This window comes from Diadema antillarum, unplaced genomic scaffold (assembly GCF_040938485.1).
Source record: "Diadema antillarum isolate AM-2024a unplaced genomic scaffold, OU_Dant_1.0 seq00000385_RagTag, whole genome shotgun sequence".
NCBI lineage: Eukaryota > Metazoa > Echinodermata > Echinoidea > Diadematoida > Diadematidae > Diadema > Diadema antillarum.
Genome location: NW_027271383.1, coordinates 382,989 through 401,102, shown reverse-complemented (window position 1 = coordinate 401,102; position 18,114 = coordinate 382,989). Strand labels below are relative to the sequence as shown.

Below are 18,114 nucleotides of genomic sequence, written 5' to 3'. Positions count from 1 at the left end.
CATACACTTGGTTCTGTCTGAGAGTGTGACATTTTTTCCGAATCCATGCGTATGTAATGGCAAGACCACGCATACGTTATGACAGAAGCATGCGTACGTTAGGAATTTCGTTGAAAAATAATAGCAAATGTCCCATGCGTATGTTATGACAGAACCATGCGTACGTTATGAAATAGGCATGCGTACGTTCTGACATGTATGCGTATGGTTTGGCACACGTTTTGGCGGCGATGGCCTTCCATATGCGTACATTCTGACATGCACGCGCTTGGTGTTGGTACGCGTTTTGGCGGCAATAGCCAACCATAGTGGCAGTGTTGGCGGCAATAGCCAACCATAGTGGCAGTGTTAGCCTGCCATACATTGGTCTGCGTGTACGGATGGCGTACGGATGTACGTTGACATGCCATACTTATGTTCAATGCATTATCGTACACTCGAGATCTACTACACATATACCTACCATCATGCATCAATTAAACCAAACCAGCGGGGACCGAAGGTAGAAGTTTCAGCTGGGTTATGTTCAACACCAGCTAGATGTCTAGTTCTTGAGATTGATTCAGGACCAGTTACAGGAAGCAACGCCACCAAAATGGGGGTTCCCAAATTCTACAGATGGCAGAGTGAGCGATATCCATGCTTGAGTGAAGTTGTTAAAGAAAATCAGGTATGTTTTTCGTTTACAGATGGTATTTGTCCTTGTTACACTTAAGACTAGGTGAAGTTGTGCAGTGGGCGCTGTATCAGTGTGTGTACACATTGTAGTTTGTATGTACTATGGTAAGGTATGCATTAATTGTGGAGAAAGACTGTGTATGTTTTGCTAGTATGCTTTCGACAGAGATGCCAAGTTCTAAACTAGGTCTATGGGAGTGAGTAATTACTAACCTGTTAGAGTAGATTCTACCGCGTACCATCTCATAATATTAACGATCAAGAGAATGAAGCGAGATGGCATTAATTGTGTGTGTGTGTGTGTGGGGGGGGGGGTGGTAGGGAGCTTTTTCATACTATGGGGACTAGGTCTAGAAATTTCTATATTAACCACACCACCAGCGACCCCAACACATACTGTTACTAGAGTCTAGCTACAGCACCCCACGCTGATGTGGTTAGGGGACTATAAATTTAAACGTTAGAAGTTGTGCAACTTGCTGCATATGTAGAATGCGTTCTACATCAGGGGCCTGTTTCATGAAATTTGTCATCAGTGACAAGTTGTCATTGATGTGACAAGCTACTGAAATCCTTGCATCTGATTGGCTGAGAACAAATTTGTCATAGAAATGTGACAGTTGTCACTGATAACAAGTTTTATGAAACAGGCCCCTGGAGGAGAGAGAGAGCTAACGTAATACGTGAGTGGATCATATCACTGGACACTTTTTTTTCGTGGCTCTGAATTCCATACTCAAGAGGATAAGATTTCGGCCGAAAATAGCACCAGTTTAATTCACAAAGTCCTGAAAATTATGAATTTAGCAAAATTGTGAAAATTATTTACTCTGATTTTTGGAAAATAGACTTATATAGAGTTCTAAAATGTATCCCTCCAGATCTAGACCACGGTCTACAAAAAGTTGTCTTATTTTTGTGTGGTATAAAATCGAATTATAAGTCTGGACACGATTTTCGTAATGGAATAATTAGCAAGTGTGCACTTGTGCATACGTCATCACATGTATGGTGTTTCCATGTTGTGTGTACAGTGTATGCTACTATTAGTACTATGTACAATGTATGTATCAATACAACTGTCGTCTTTACGAAGCAGACAAGAAAACTTTAATTTGACATTAGTTTCAACTTTGATCATAAATCAAAGCCACCAGAATGCCTTTCTCTGAGGTGAAGATCGAGACCAAGATGAAAGCGACTTTGATTTCACACATAGGCAGAAGACTAAACAAAGACAGCTAGATGAAATTGAGAAGGCTGGATCACTCATACTTTTGTAGCAAAAATTGTGTGTTGCTGAAAGTGAAAAAGAGGCAAGCTCTGGTACCATAATGCTGCACAAGTGCAAATCATATAATTTGCCATCAAGTTCATGGTATGTGTAGTTCATGTTTTTTCTCCATACTTGATAAAGTGATATTAATCAAATGAGTTGTTAATATATTTCATGAATATGACCTGCATGTATATACTTAACCTTCATTTTTCTGTCCTTTTTTCACCTCCAGATTCCAGAATTTGACAATTTGTATCTTGACATGAATGGCATCATTCACACCTGCACTCATCCAAATGATGATGATGTTCACTTTCGAATGACTGAAGAGCAGATGTTCAAAGCCATCTTTCATTACATAGAGGTACCTTGTTTGCACAAATCATGTAACAATTTGGCTTTTGTGTTTTGCATAAAAATTGTACGTGTATATATGATATGTTTATCTAGTTATACGCATTACATCACCTTTTTAAGAAAAAAATCCTTTATTATTTCTGTACAAAATTTAGACATTCCCTCTGAAAGACAATGACTGATCAGCATCAAAATTTTAGTGTTGTTATGTTACGAGAAGATCTAGTTTGTATTTTCAGAGTAATCATCTTGCAGTCACATTGTAGACACGCCTATCAATATCTTCATAAGTCAGCATCTCACATTGATCATCCAAATTACCCAGTATCTGTGCTTCAGGTCATGGATCATCATACTGCTGTATCATTGACTGTGCTTGCATCAAAATGTCTATGTCAATAGAATCACCCTGTTATGAATGGTACATTTCAAGCCATTGCAGCATATAGAAAAACCCTTGCATTATTATATTTTGAGTGTGCAGGGTATGCTACATGTACATCTATTCTATATTTGGGAGGTTTATTTTTGCATGGGTAGGCTTCTTAGGATTGTTTTTAATAGATTCACCAAATTTTAGATTTGACTTCAAAAGACCAGCACATGTGTGCATTGAAAAATAAAATCTGCACATGCGTCAAATAGGGAATATGGCAAAGATGGCCAAAAATTATGTGTCTGCTATTAACATTGTGATATTTAAACTCAACTTAAGTTAGTCTAGCAACCCCCAACTTTGTTGGTATAATGTTTGGTATACATATGTTTTGCATAAAGAGTATAAAATAGATGTGATACCAGTATGTTACTTTTTGTATTGCCATTCTACATGTAAGTACCAGTGTCCTAGGTAATCATCTTCTTATTCATGGTGCCATCAAACTTCTCCAGTAAGACACTACTACATGTACTGTACATGTATGCAGCAAAGCAGCCTTATAAAATGATGCTGCTACCAGAAGTTTACAGAAGTTTAATAGCACTGTGAATGAAAAGATGATTACTTGGAAATGGTACATGATTTACATCACTGGCCTAGGTACAATCTGGTTTTCTGATACAAGTTTAAAGGGAAGGTAAACCCAAAGAGCAATGTGAATTGAGTGAAAGCAGCAACATTAGTAGAACACATCAGTGAAAGTTTGAGGAAAATCGGACAATCGATGCAAAAGTTATGAATTTTTAAAGTTTTGGTGTTGGAACAGCTGGATGAGGAGACTACTAGAGGATATGACGTATGAGTGGACAACACCACAAAGAAAATATAAAGGAAATTCAACAAAAATTCACTTTTCTAGAATTATGAAAGAGCAATGGACCAACCGCTTTCAGAAAGCAGGGGGAATAATTGCTACCCTTAACATATGTCAATATCAAGTTGATGGAATTTGTAATTTTCATGAAAAATGGATTTTTGTAGTATTTTCTCTATATTTTCTTGGTATTGTTGTCCACTCATACGTCATAACCTCTAGTAGTCTCCTCATCCAGCGGTTCCAACACCAAAACTTTAAAAATTCATAACTTTTGCATCGATTGTCCAATTTTCTTCAAATTTTCACTGATGTGTTCTACTAATGTTGCTGCTTTCACTCAATCCACATTGCTCTTGGGGTTTATCTTCCCTTTAATGAGAACTGAGTAACATTCTGCAAATCCTCACACGTTTCTGTATTGATTCTCTCTCTGTAGGTACTGTTCCGCATCATCAAGCCACGCAAAGTTTTTTTCATGGCTGTTGATGGAGTAGCACCTAGAGCCAAGATGAATCAACAACGAGGAAGAAGATTTAGGTATGATGATGTATAAGAATGAGAGCTACTCTTACTGATAGAACTAGAGTGATCCAAGTGCCCTTATTCAAGATTGTAGTTGTGGCCTTCATTCTGTGTATACAGTATATCCATGCAGGGATGCACTCAGTTAACTTAATTTAATAATAATACAACTGTAGGGCAGTGGCGTATCAAGGGGTAAGCGTACCGGGCGCGCGCCCTCTTTATTTTTTGTTAAAACAAAGGAAATATAAAGAAAAAATGGGTCTATAATAAAGCAATTTCATACAGGGAATTTTTAAGTGGCTGCTATAAGCAGGTGGTCGCTATTAGTCCAGCGGATATAGAAAAAATCATGCACTCAATGGTAAAAGCACCATATTTGGTACACATGTACATGATGCCAATACAAGTCATTTCTGATATGGAAGCCACTCTGATTCTCCCTTTGGCGGCCATGGCGGCCATTTTTCAAAATGGCCGCCATGTGATATAGCAATGCTGTGTATTTTGGAAACTTTGAATCCGATTGTCGTGATTCTTGTACCAAAGTATAGGTTTTGAGGGTCAAGGATTCAAATAAAATATTTTTTGAGAGGATAAAACCATGGCAACCTACTTATTAACGGCCATTTTGAAAAAAAAAATATGGCCACCATGCTAGATATAACATATCCTTAAAACGTATGGACAAAGGGTCATGACTCTGGTACCAACTTATATGTTTTTGGGTCAAGGATTCTGATAAATTCAACTGTAAGTGAATATGGATTGTTTCATCCTATGTTTTGGCGGCCATTTTAATAAATATGGCTGCCATACAACAGATGATGAATATTGTATATCTTCGAACTCAAAAGATATAATCACGATTCAAGTGTAAAAGTATAATTTTTGGGTGAAGGTTTTCAATATAATGATGTTTTAGCAAAGTGAATAGGTTCATCACATCCTTTGTTTTGGCGGCCATTTAATAAATAGCATACGAGTGTTATAAAAGCGGGACGCCCATTGTGGATTGATTCTGGTGTAAATGTTTGTTTTAGGGGTCAACAATTACTTGTTCACTCATTTTTGTCCCCGCCGAACGAGTTCGAGCAGGGGACTATGAAACGGGCTCCGTACGTGTGTGTGTCCGTCCGTCCGTCCGTCCGTCCGTCCGTGTGTGCGTCCGTGTGTGATCAAAATGTTCAAAATGCTACTCCTTCGCCATTTCTAACCCGATTTTGATTCTGTTTGCTTTATATGATAGCACTACATGGGAGCTTTGAAACTTGTATACAGAATTTCAATTGTGACCTTTGACCTTGACCTTTGACCTATATTGTACATTTTGCTTCAAAATGCTACTCCTTCGCCATTTCTAACCCGATTTTGATTCCGTTTGCTTTATATGATGGCACTAGGTGAGGGCTTCAAAACTTCTACACAGAATTTGACCTTTGACTTCTTTGACCTTTGACCTTGATTTTTGACCTATATTGTACATTTTGCTACAAAATGCTACTCCTTCGCCATTTGTAACCCGATTTCAATTCCGTTTGCTTTAAGTGATGGCACTAGGTGAGGGCTTCAAAACTTCTACACAGAATTTTGACCTTTGACTTCTTTGACCTTTGACCTTGATTTTTGACCTATATTGTACATTGCCTACAAAATGCTACTCCTTCGCCATTTCTAACCCGATTTTGATTCCGTTTGCTTTATGTGATGGCACTAGGTGAGGGCTTCAAAACTTCTACACAGAATTTTGACCTTTGACTTCTTTGACCTTTGACCTTGATTTTTGACCTATATTGTACATTTTGCTACAAAATGCTACTCCTTTGCCATTTGTAACCCGATTTCAATTCCGTTTGCTTTAAGTGATGGCACTAGGTGAGGGCTTCAAAACTTCTACACAGAATTTTGACCTTTGACTTGTTTGACCTTTGACCTTGATTTTTTTACCTGTATTGTACATTGGCTACAAAATGCTACTCCTTCGCCATTTCTAACCCGATTTCGATTCCGTTTGCTTTATGTGATGGCACTAGGTGAGGGCTTCAAAACTTCTACATAGAATTTTGACCTTTGACTTCTTTGACCTTTGACCTTCATCTTTTTACCTATATTGTACATTTTGCTACTAAATGCTACTTCCGGCGGGGACATATATTACGCGGTGCGTAATTTCTACTTTTCCTTGTTAGTATTCTAATGTGGGACATCTGGCCATAGTTAACTTTGTAAGCATTTTGGAAAGTATGCTCAACTTCCTTTATAGGATTTCTGAGTGTACAGTGTACGTGAAAAACATGATCTTCACAATTTCATGTCTGAAGTACATATTAATCAATATTATATATTTTCTAGAAATATAGACTCTCAATTTCTCTGGTCCCTGGACTATGGAATGAAAATCATAATTTCCAACCGATTAGTACATCTATTTTCTTTGGAAAAATGACACTAAGTGTGAGAAAACTTCTAAAACTTCTTGGGTCACTTACATCAAATATAAACACACTATATGTTTGTCTATAAAATCCATGATTGACCAGGCTGTTCTGATACTTATAACTACACTGAATCTTATACATCAAACAATAAAGTCAATAGTGGCAGTGGGCAGGTCCTTCTGGTCCTGTACGGGTAGAAAGACGTCCCCGCCCTCCACGAGTCTCAGGCTTCCTTGCGGGCAGTTTTTTTGGTTAATCAAAGGCTAGGGAGTAAACCTTATCCAAATCCGGAGCGGAACCCCTAAGGCGGTAAGGTGTTGTAGTTCATCATCTCTCTGGCAGATATAATACATGTAGGTATTATACAATACATCTTTATAGGTTTACATCTAATTGTCATTTGCAGCTCTACATGAGTCTACTCGCAAAATATAAACTACAAGAAAAATTATGCTAATTTATGAATTTAAGGAAAACCTCAAAGAAATACACATTTTTAGGTTCATAATTATTGGAAGATAAAACTGCAGAATAAGATATTCAGTAAATCGATCTTACTTACCGGCACCAGTAGAAATACTGAAGACGTTCTCTAAAGCGCACCTGCATCTATATATCTGCCCCCGTCACCTTCATCACCGCTTAGCAATGGATGATCAGGAACAATAATTGTTTCGGATTGTCAGAGCTAATTCGATTCCTTCATATGATTCCTTATAATTTTGTGTAACAGTTTTGACAAGGTCATACTATGAAATAATGAACAAGAACTGAAAACAAACTTTAGAAATCAGTAGGTCTTATAAGACTGCAATACTAATCATGTCTTTGTGGCTGGAAACTATGACAGTACACTAATTGCACTCTCCTGTCTATGCATCCAAAATTGGGGGGAAAGTCTTCTATTCCATTCTCACCATTTTATTCTACCTTTGATATTCAACACAATTATCTTTAGTGTCAATACCTACTCGAATAGTGAATGTGATAGAGGTATGGTCAATCAACAACAATCAATGAATAGTAAAGAACTAAACGCCGCAACGACAACGATTCTTGTCAATGGGACAATGATGGCAAGTGAGGGTGTATATATAATACATACAGGGTGGCCCCTCAGAAAATGGAAACGAATATATTTCCAAAACCAAAACGAAATTGTCCAATTTGGTTGAGTACTTTTCTTTCTAGACATGTTTTTGTTAATCATTAATTTCTTACTTTATTTTATCAAAGCTCAGCAACGGAGACTACCCAACAATTGAAGGTCAATTTTCGACAATTATCCTATTCAAGCATTTCACATTGTGATGTGCGGCCTCAATTCTTTGTTAGTCTCCCAAGTGGCTTTTGTTCGATGCTGAAATTTGTTGAATTGAGCTAAGAAATTTACGCTCGACCCATCTTTAAAAAAACATCTGTAGAATGAAAACTACTCAACCAAATGGGATGATTTTGGTGTCATTCTTCTTCTAGATAAATTCTCTACAACTCTATGTCATTCATTTTGGCATCAAAGTAATGCAAATGTGCAGATATTTGTGAAAACTCGCGTTTCCGTTAATTCTAGGCCACACTGTATGTAATGTGTGTGTGTGTGTGTGTGTGTGTGTGTGTGCATACTCTATGTAGTGCGGCAGTCATATTTATCAAAATGGACATGAAAACGAAATGTGTTAGTTCTATTCATCAACAAATGCTTGTTTAAAATCATTGACCCCAATTAGTTTCAAAGACGTACAGTATAGTATAGATACTGCTGCGGCCATATTTTAAAATGGCAGCCAAAACATAGGATGTGATGGTTGTATACACGAAAAGATGTATCCATTTAAATAATTGAACCTCAAAAACATATTTTTGTACCAGAATCACGAAGATGCATCCATTGGTTTTAAAGATATATGAATAGAATGCAGAGCGGCAGCCATGTTTAACTGGAGTGAGGCCATATTTATTAAATGGCCGCCAAAACAAAGGGTGTGATGAACCTATTCACTTTGCTAAAACATCATTATATTGAAAACCTTCACCCCAAATCTATACTTTTACACTTGAATCTCGATTATATATTCATTGAGTTCGAAGATATACAATATTCATTATCCATTGTATGGCAGCCATATTTATTAAAATGGCCGCCAAAACGTAGGATGAAACGATTCATATTCACCTGCAGTTGAATTTATCAGAGTCCTTGACGCCAAATACATATAAGTTGGTATCAGAGTCATGACCCTTTGTCCATACGTTTTAAGGATATGTTATATCTAGCATGGTGGCCATATTTTTTTCAAAATGGCCACCAATAAGTAGGGTTGCCATGGTTTTATCCTCTCAAAAATCATTTTATTTGAATCCTTGACCCTCAAAACCTATACTTTGGTACAAGAATCACGACAATCAGACTTATAGTTTCCAAAATACACAGCATTGCTATATCACATGGCGGCCATTTTGAAAAATGGCCGCCATGGCCGCCAAAGGGAGAATCAGAGTGGCTTCCATATCAGAAATGACTTGTATTGGCATCATATACATGTGTACCAAATATGGTGCTTTTACCATTTCATGTGCATGATTCACCCTATATGTGCCCTATATCCGCTAGACTATAGACTGGTGGCTGCTAAGACAGGCGGTATATATACACAGTAATCAGCATGTGGTCGGTTGGGCGGTCCATCCCAAATTTTGCATTGCAAATTAAACTCCTACAATTTTGAAGCAGTTTGCTGTAAAACGAGGAATTTCGTGTGCATTTTAATTTTGTGAATTTCATGAGCGGCAGTATTCGCAAAATTAAAATGCATGCAAAAGTTGTAGCCTACACAATATGCATTGGATGCCAGTGGCGAGTCACAAAAATTTCATACTGCGAGAAAGGCGGTCGGCTCCAATTTGCGAAATTTTTATGCTGCGAATATACAGTATTCATCGCATAATCAGGCATCTGATAATCGGGAACCTCGCTTAAATGACACAATGCATGTTATTTTCATTCTATAATCGGGCGGGGACCCCTGATAAAGGGAAAATTTGTCTTCAAGCGATCTTTGATTTTGTTGGTATTTTACACAAAAAATCTACCAAAATACTGCAACAATACAGTGTATTTCAAAGATTTCCTTTCAGTTGTCGTTTACATCGAACTTTAATACAAAGCAAGCTTCGGACTGACCAGTGTGTTTTGACCTCCGTCCATCCAGTACAGATACATGCATAGCCACGAAAGTGCTGTGTACAGTATAAGTATCCATGCCATTGCGAAACACATGCTTTCGCAAACATTCTTCTCCCCTACATAAGCAAAGCCATGTGCTCGCGTGCAATTCCTACTCACATCCAATAAAAAACATGCCTCGCTCTTACAGCTCAGGCTATGTTTGTTGTTTAATTTCAGTCATACACGTACACTTTGAGGGCAAAGTCCAAATTCCTCGTCACTCTGAGTGTTTCAACTTTCAATACACTGTGATCTGTGTGTACGTCACAATCTTCCTCAGTTGTGAATGAGCTAGAGGGTCGCGCCGAGGGGTAGCGTGGTTGTGTATTCATGTACATGTACAGTACGTCAGTATGCATGTGTGTGTGTGTGTGTGTGTGTGTGTGTGTGTGTGTGCACTACATGTACATGTCGTATGCCGTTAGTGTATGGTGAGTGCTCATCGCGAAATCGGGCACCCGCTTAAAGGGGCCGTGTTTGCTACTCCCAACCTGTCCCGATTATGCGATGAATACTGTATCATGTTTTACAATACTGTAGATGAAAATTTGGATACATGTACATGATGACGTTGAGGTGTAGATGTGCAAGACATGTTTTTTTGTGTGTTTGTTGGAGAAAGTGTTGCCATGGTAACCACAATTTTACCCAAACCTTTTGGAATGAACTACTTCTGCAGTATTTAAGGAATTTATTACAAATTTGGTGTGTATAATGATCCATATGTGTAGTTATGCAAGACATTCTGGTTTGAACCCGACAAGGCATTGCCATGGTAACTGCATATTTTTCTTGAAAATCTCGTGGAGTGAATTCCTTCCACAATTGTAAAGCAATTGAAATCAAATTTGGTGGACATAATGGCATTAATGTATAAATGTGGAGACCTGATTCTTGTATTTGCCAGAGTAAGTGTTGCTGTGGTAACCACAATTTTACCCAAACCTTGTGAATTGTATTAATTCCACAGCATTTTGGCAATTAAGATGAAATTTAGTATGTTTAATGTATACAGTGTAGGTGTAAATATGCAAGACACCAAGTGTAGTATTAGAAAAAAAAGTAATGCCATGGTAACCACACTTTTTTTTTAAAATCAAACTGAAGCATTGTTTAGTCATGACTTAATTCAAGTTCAATGCAGTATTAGAATAACATGTATACAAAAAAAAAAAGTTATTATGAATTTGGTGTGTATGAAGATCTGTAGGTATATTTGTGCACAATGCCCTTTCCTTTGTGTGTTTGTATTCGCCAAACCCTTGGTTCAATTCTTTTTCATAATAGTCTGAGCTGCTGGAGCAGGGGTATTACTAATCACCTTCAGTGATAGTTCTAGTTAATTTGAATTTCACCTTGTAATCACAGGAATACATTACCGTTGGTCAGCATGGTAAGGGAATTTTTTGAGTCAAGGGTGTTCCTTTTGATATTATAAGCTGATTCTCATAATGTGATTCCCCTGTTTTACTTGTCAACATGTTATAGGTCTGCACATGAAGCAGAGCAGAGAGAGAAAGAGGCTCTCAGCAAGGGGGAAACATTACCAGATGAGAAGAGGTTTGACTCAAACTGCATCACACCTGGTACGCATTTCATGGTCAGGTTGCAGGAGCAGCTGAAGTACTTTGTCAACATGAAGATCACACATGACAGCAGGTGGCAAGGAATCAGAGTTTATCTGTCAGGACATGAGGTTTGCAACTGTGTGATACATATTATGTGTATTAATAGTTGTGACCATTGCCTATTGAGATCTTAGAATTTTGTGTACAAATGAAGAGAGTTCATTTGAAAAGGAGAGTGACAAGTTAATTTCTTGATGCAATATTTCTGACATTCATTTGTGCATATCTCAGTCATTTCTGCAAAATATTCTCGCGAAGTCGGAAACATGTATGTTGTACTTGGAACAATTGTCTTTTGAGTCAATGTCATTGTTTTTCAATTTGATGACATCATCTTCTTGAAGATTGTGATGCCATAATGCAAAGTATCACAATGAGTCGAGCTTACGTGTCACGTCTGTTGCAGGTGATTTTTTTGTTCTTTTTTTTTTGAATTATGCATTGACTTGATAATGTTCTGGAAGCTGTATTTCAGTTGATTTTGCTCCATTTCCTCTGAAATTTTAGGATGTTGCAGCAGAGGCAATAAGGTGTAGTAATATTGCGAGTCCCGAGAATATGTGGGCAGGTGTCTATGGGAAATGCGTATTATAGCAAAATCAGTCCATCCTCAATGGTTTAAGGGTGACAATTTGTAGCTTAAAAGGGAAAATGCAAATGGAATCCAGACAAAATGATTCTGGATTAATGTTTCTCATATTAGCTTATGTTCAACAGGGAGACGTATAGGTGCATGGCTAAGAACTTGGTCTGTGGCACCATAGATGTAGGTTTGGACATATGCAGGTTCGAACCCTGACAGGATCCAGGAAATAATCCTTTTTCTTTTACTTTTTTTTTTTTGCAATTAAGCTAACTCCACTTTCATCCATGTTGAAATCATATTGTCAAGTAAATGCCCCCGCACGCATTTTCCCTTTGTTTTGTTATTGGAGGTTGCATTGCCTTGACCTTTGCAAAATTTTGTAGGCTTGTAGAGCTTGCCCAACTGATCATAATGATAGCAAGATTAGACATAGCCATCATGAATTTGAATAGCCATCATGGTTATGCAAATAAGGGTCAAAATTCATATTTGAAGTGGCCAATGTTAAAGTACAGATGACCCTGAAAACATTTTGTTGTCATGTTTTATTTTGTTCATATTGAAGATCTCTTGGTAAATAAAGCTGGTAAAATTCACTTACGCCACATGCACACACACATACACGATTTCCCTTCGTTTTGCATTACAGAAACAATTTGCTGAAAAGTATCTAAATTTTATAGGTAGAATAGAACTCGACTACATGATCGTATCTCATATAACTTCCAATCCTAGCATCACTTTCTTGTTTGTGGAAATGAGAGTTAAAATTGAGGTTTGCGTATGTAAGGGTGTGATTGCTTTTAAATTAATGACACCATACTAAGTACTGCTTCATTTTCTACCTGTCCCCTTTTACGATGTGTCGATCATGGACAACAGATATCTTATGACCCCAAGCGTAAGTTGTCTTAAAATGATTAGTTTCACGTCTTGTTTCAGTCAAATTTACTGTCGGCTCTTTGTATTTCTAGACACCGGGAGAAGGAGAACACAAGATCATGGACTTCATTCGATCAGAAAAGGCCTCAAAGGGTTATGATCCCAACACGCGACATTGCCTGTATGGCTTGGATGCTGACTTGGTATGAACAGTACATATTCTTTTTGCAAGACATAGGCACCACTTTTCTGTCACTGTTGTTGTTGTCTTCTTGTGGCGGTGGAATCAAGAATTTGGTGTACTCACAATAACTTTTCATAGCTTATGAGCTGTGAGCACCAAACTTATACTGCAGTTACATAACCTAAAAGTGCCAGTCAAGTGTGAATCTGGGTGAAGTCAAAACAGGTCAAAGGTGAAATGATCAATGAACTTTCCTTAATGAGCACTAAACTCACAGTATAGTGGTGTACTCTCAATAATTTTGACAGGTATGAGCTGTGCCCCAAATTCATACCACAGGTACATAAACCTAAAATGATGGTTATGAATATGGGTGAAGTCTGACAAGGTCAATGGTCAATAAACTTTCCCTGATAAGCACTGTAGTCACAGTATTCACAGCTTTGAGCTATGACCACAAAACTCACACCTCAGGTACAATATACATCACCTAAAGATGCTAGTCAAATTTGAATGTTGGTGAAGTCCAACAAGTTCAAAGTTCTAAGGTTAATGAAAATTCTGTGATTAGCACTGTACCTGCAGTATTGTGATGTGCTCTCAATAACTTTCCACAGGTTTGAGCTATGATCACAAAACTCACACCACAGGTACTTCACCAAAAATGTGGTCAAGTTTGAGTATTGGTGAAGTCCAACAAGGTCAAAGGTCAAAAGATCAATGAGCTTTATACATTGTAAAACACTGATCACAACTTGGGATATGCAGGTGAGACATTGCTTGGCACTTGGATTGTATTGATTATATTTCAGCAATGAGCTGACCTCTGGTTATAACCAGTGGCTGTGACATAATGCGCAACTACGGTACTCATTGCTTGAAGTAAAAGGGTTGAGGAGAATCTCAAAGAAGGTATGTTGGTTGGGATCTTAAACTGATTTAATTTCTTGTAAGTGGCTGGAAATTTTTTCCCAAATTAGTATCTTTGTCATGTACACTGTTGTAATGTTATAGTCAGGGCTGCACACTAACCTATTTTTTCCACCGGTCTGACCTGTCTCTGTTGGACCAGTAAATACATAGTTTTACTATTTACTGGTCCAAACAGAAAATTTACTGGTCAACAACAATAAAAATCACTAAAAGACTTGCACATGTATTTTCATGTTTTCTGTTGGCTACTATTAACCAACCCCCCCCCCAAAAAAAATGCACATTTTACAGATTACTATTTTGTTAATTTGCATCGTATATTCAACAAGAAAGCCTATATGGATCATTACATGAGAAAGAATAAAAAGGAATTATTTGCAAATTGATACAAAAAGGAAGAAGAAAAAAAGAGGGGTTGAAATGCGGTCTTTAATTTTTTTTTCCGAAAATCTCTTCGCATTCGTGTATACGTTCTTGAAAGTACACGGCAGAGTTGAATTGATGATTTTGTGATGCTTTGTACACAGGCTCTATCTCTTCTTCGTGTATAGAACCACTCTAAAAGAATTGAATTTTTGTTTGTAAGTTAAAGCATAAAATTATAATGAACAAAATCAGATTGTATCAAATGAGTTGGTTAGTTTTTTCTAAACATCGTGTATCTCACGCTATTGGTGCTCAGCTGGATTGCAATGACTTCATAAATTATTTCGGCTGTCATCTTTTATTATGCACGCACCAGAAGAGGTTGAAAATGCGTTCTTTATTTTTCTCCCAATAATCTCTTTGCATTTTGTACATGCGTTCTTGAAGGATGTACGACACGGCCGAATTCATGATCTTCTTTGCGCCTATTTTTTCCTCAAATATCAGCGGGATTGTGATGATGTCACAAAAGATTATACACTAATTCAAAAAATTAGTGCATTTCGGCAGTAATCTTTTGTGATGTATGCACCAGAAGGGGTTGAAAATGCATTCCTTTTTACCTGCAACCATGTTTAGGCCCTGTCACACCTTTCCGGCAAGCTACGCAGGCTTGTTGTGTGTAGGGATTTTCCAGCATACTGGACAATTTCTAAGGGCGGACAAGGATTTGTGCGAGTTTTGCATGTGTCTTACTTGCTGGACGTGTTCTACTTAAGTTCTACTTGCGGATATTCAGTGTGACCTGCGTGCCAGGCCCATGGCAACTACGGGCGAGATACGCGCTAGGTACTGTCAGGTGCAGACCAAGTGCGGAGAGCTCCAGGTAGTAAATTCATTTCCCCACAAGTCAACCCACAAAACTTCCCCTGATACGGTAAGAGAAGGCCTTGAGCATGCTCAAAACTTGTTCCAAGTGAATCGCGGGGGTTTGCCCGCAGAGGTACAAGCAGAACACCAGTAGGAGACCCTTACTGGCAGCACCTCACAGGCAACTCCAACGCAGGTACTTCGCAGTACCCGTAAGTCGCTCGTAACAGATAACGGATTGGTTTCAAAGCTCTCACGCAGGTCACACGGAATACACGCAAGTAGAAGTTAAGTAGCACACGTCTAGCAGGTAGGACACATTGTGCGAAACTTGCTGATTTTTGTCCGCCCGCAGAAAATTCTCTTGCATGCTGGAAAATCCCTACTTGCAACAAGCCCGCGTAGCTTGCTCGGAAAGGTGTTACACGGCCTTATCCCCGGCGTGTATGCCAGAGGATACTTTTGATTCAACAGCGTTACGCCGCCGCCACTGCGTCACATTCTTGTGTGTACTCTAGCAGCCACAAACCTTGACAGAATTCTTTGAAATTTTGTGTGGATGTTCATATTGGTAATATTTCCACACCTGTAACTTTGGGTGATGCTGCCCACAGTGTTCTAGCTATCATAGGGTAAAATGCCATATTTTTGTGCATAGTTTGTGTGCACTCTAGAGGTCACATTTGTTAATAGATTTTGTTTAAATTTGGTATGGAGGTTTATCATGGCATAATCTACAAGCCTATAGATTTTTGATGTGCTGCCCCCAGTGTTCCATCTGTTATAGGGTCAAAGGTCATATTGTTTGATGGTTTGTGTGTGCTCTATAGGCTACATGTACATTTCTTAATAGATTTTGTTCAAATTTGGTATGAAGGTCTACCATGATATTAGCTACATCGTACAAGTGGAAAGATCTTGGATATGTCTATACTTAATGTAATGCTCTTATGGATCCACTTCTTTTTTTTTACAGGGACAAATATCACATTTTGATTTTTGTCTTGCTTCCTCTCTGGCAATCACCTTTTTTTTTCCAGTTGATTCCATTCAGATTTGTAAGGAGTACCATACATGTACTTTACCTAATTTTATTCTGATGCTACCCCAGTGTTCCATCTTTTACGGGTCAAATGTTGCCTATTGGTTGCTGTCTTGCTTGTACTTGACAGTCACATTTTAGGCTGACTTCTTCTAGATTATATATAGTGTACATCATAGTTTACTCTTCCACAGTTTTTGATGCTCCTCCTGATGTTCCTTATACATTGTTCATAGTCAAATTTCACATTTTAAGCTCCAGTCACACAGTCGCTCAAACAATCTTGTACATCCAACGTTGCATCCCAAAGTTCATTTAAAAATTATGCTTTTTATGATGCAACGCCAGACTCAGAGCATTGTTTGAGCAACTGTGTGACTGGGACATTAGCGGCTATCTTGTAGCCACTCTGCATGCAGGTGACATATTTTCAGATAGTACTTTTGAATTTTGTATACAGATGCATTATACTCTAGTCTGTATACATAAATATTGTTTTATGAAGCTGTGCCTAGTCTTCACAATATTCACCTTTATGTTTGAAGAAGGGGAGGGGATCTTTGTCCCTCACTCAAACATCAAGATGAAGCAAAAGCTGCTGCTTGTGCCAGGGGATACAATTGCATTGAGCAACAATGGACATTTCTAGTTTTTACTGGTCATGTCGGACCAGTAACTTTGGCAATTCCTGAAAGGTTACTGGCTGACAGTGACTTTACTTGGTCTGGGACCATCGGACCTGTGCCAGTGTGCAGCGTTGTTATAGTGCTAATTTAAACAATTTTGATATTATAGTATGTTCTCACAGAAAAGGAGCAATGTTACCTGTGCTAAACATTTACACAAATGTAGTTTGTACTTCATCATTTATTTCAGTGGCACCTGAACCAACAGTCCTAATATGTGTTTACATGTATGTGAGTTTCTTCGTTGTGGGATATGTGTAAAAAAGGATATGTTTATCTGATGGTTTATAGCACTCCCCCTGCTTACATCTTTATTTCTTCCTTCATTGAGTATTGAGTATAGGTTGACATTACAAGAAACCTCTTGGTGCTTGTAAGACCGATGCCCAGAGAATGTAATCCTAGTCATTTGACAAGGGAGAATAACTATTGGCCTTCACAATTACTCATATTAGATATAGAGTTCACTTGATGCTTTCCATGCAATACACGCTGGACTATTTTAGCATTTAATTTCTTCTGAATGCAGGTTTCCTTTTCTTGTTCTCACTCTCGCCCATGCTTTTGCATGCAAAGATAATGCTAGGTCTGATTTCCCATGAACCTCACTTCTCATTGCTACGTGAAGAGGTCAAGTTTGGCAAGAACACAAAACGACCAACCACAGTAGAGGAGACCACCTTTCATCTTCTCCATCTCTCCCTGTTCAGGGAATATCTCGGCATTGAGTTTGCCGTGCTCAAAGTGAGTCTGTCAGCAATGTATTCATTTTTATTGTTTTATTATCAATGTTCAAAATTTTGTTAGACATTTGTTACTATTTGTTTACAATTATTTTTTTTAGCAAGTAGGAGGAATTGTCTTGAATGGCGGGTACTACATTTTAAGCATCTGATTTGCAGTTAACATGCAAATACTGTGTGTATGTCATGCAAATTCAAAAGCATTTCATGCACAAATAGTAAATTGTACACAAATCATGACAAGTGAAAATGTTTAATTTACACGTGACAGTCTGACCTCTGTTATTCAGCCATACTTTTTTTTTTCAGATCTCTATGTAATCCAGACATTAGCTTCCACTAGATTATCCTTCTTTGCATTTTGCATGTGTTTTCAGATGATAGAAAAAAGTCTTACTACAACCAAACAAAAATCAAGCTGCTGAAAATACCAAATGA

At 38.0% G+C, this 18,114-nt stretch overlaps 1 protein-coding gene across 1 annotated transcript in view; it reads left to right on the top strand.

Moving 5' to 3' along the window:
• Positions 1–497: 497 nt before the first annotated feature.
• Positions 498–18,114, top strand: part of LOC139731794 (5'-3' exoribonuclease 1-like) — an 86,498-nt gene continuing 68,881 nt past the window's right edge. Inside the window, exons 1-6 of the mRNA XM_071642666.1 lie at positions 498–670; positions 2,190–2,325; positions 4,011–4,107; positions 11,245–11,452; positions 12,945–13,055; positions 17,510–17,677. Of these exons, the coding sequence (XP_071498767.1) occupies positions 596–670; positions 2,190–2,325; positions 4,011–4,107; positions 11,245–11,452; positions 12,945–13,055; positions 17,510–17,677 (795 nt within the window). The 5' untranslated portion in view covers positions 498–595. The remainder of the gene's footprint in view (positions 671–2,189; positions 2,326–4,010; positions 4,108–11,244; positions 11,453–12,944; positions 13,056–17,509; positions 17,678–18,114) is intronic.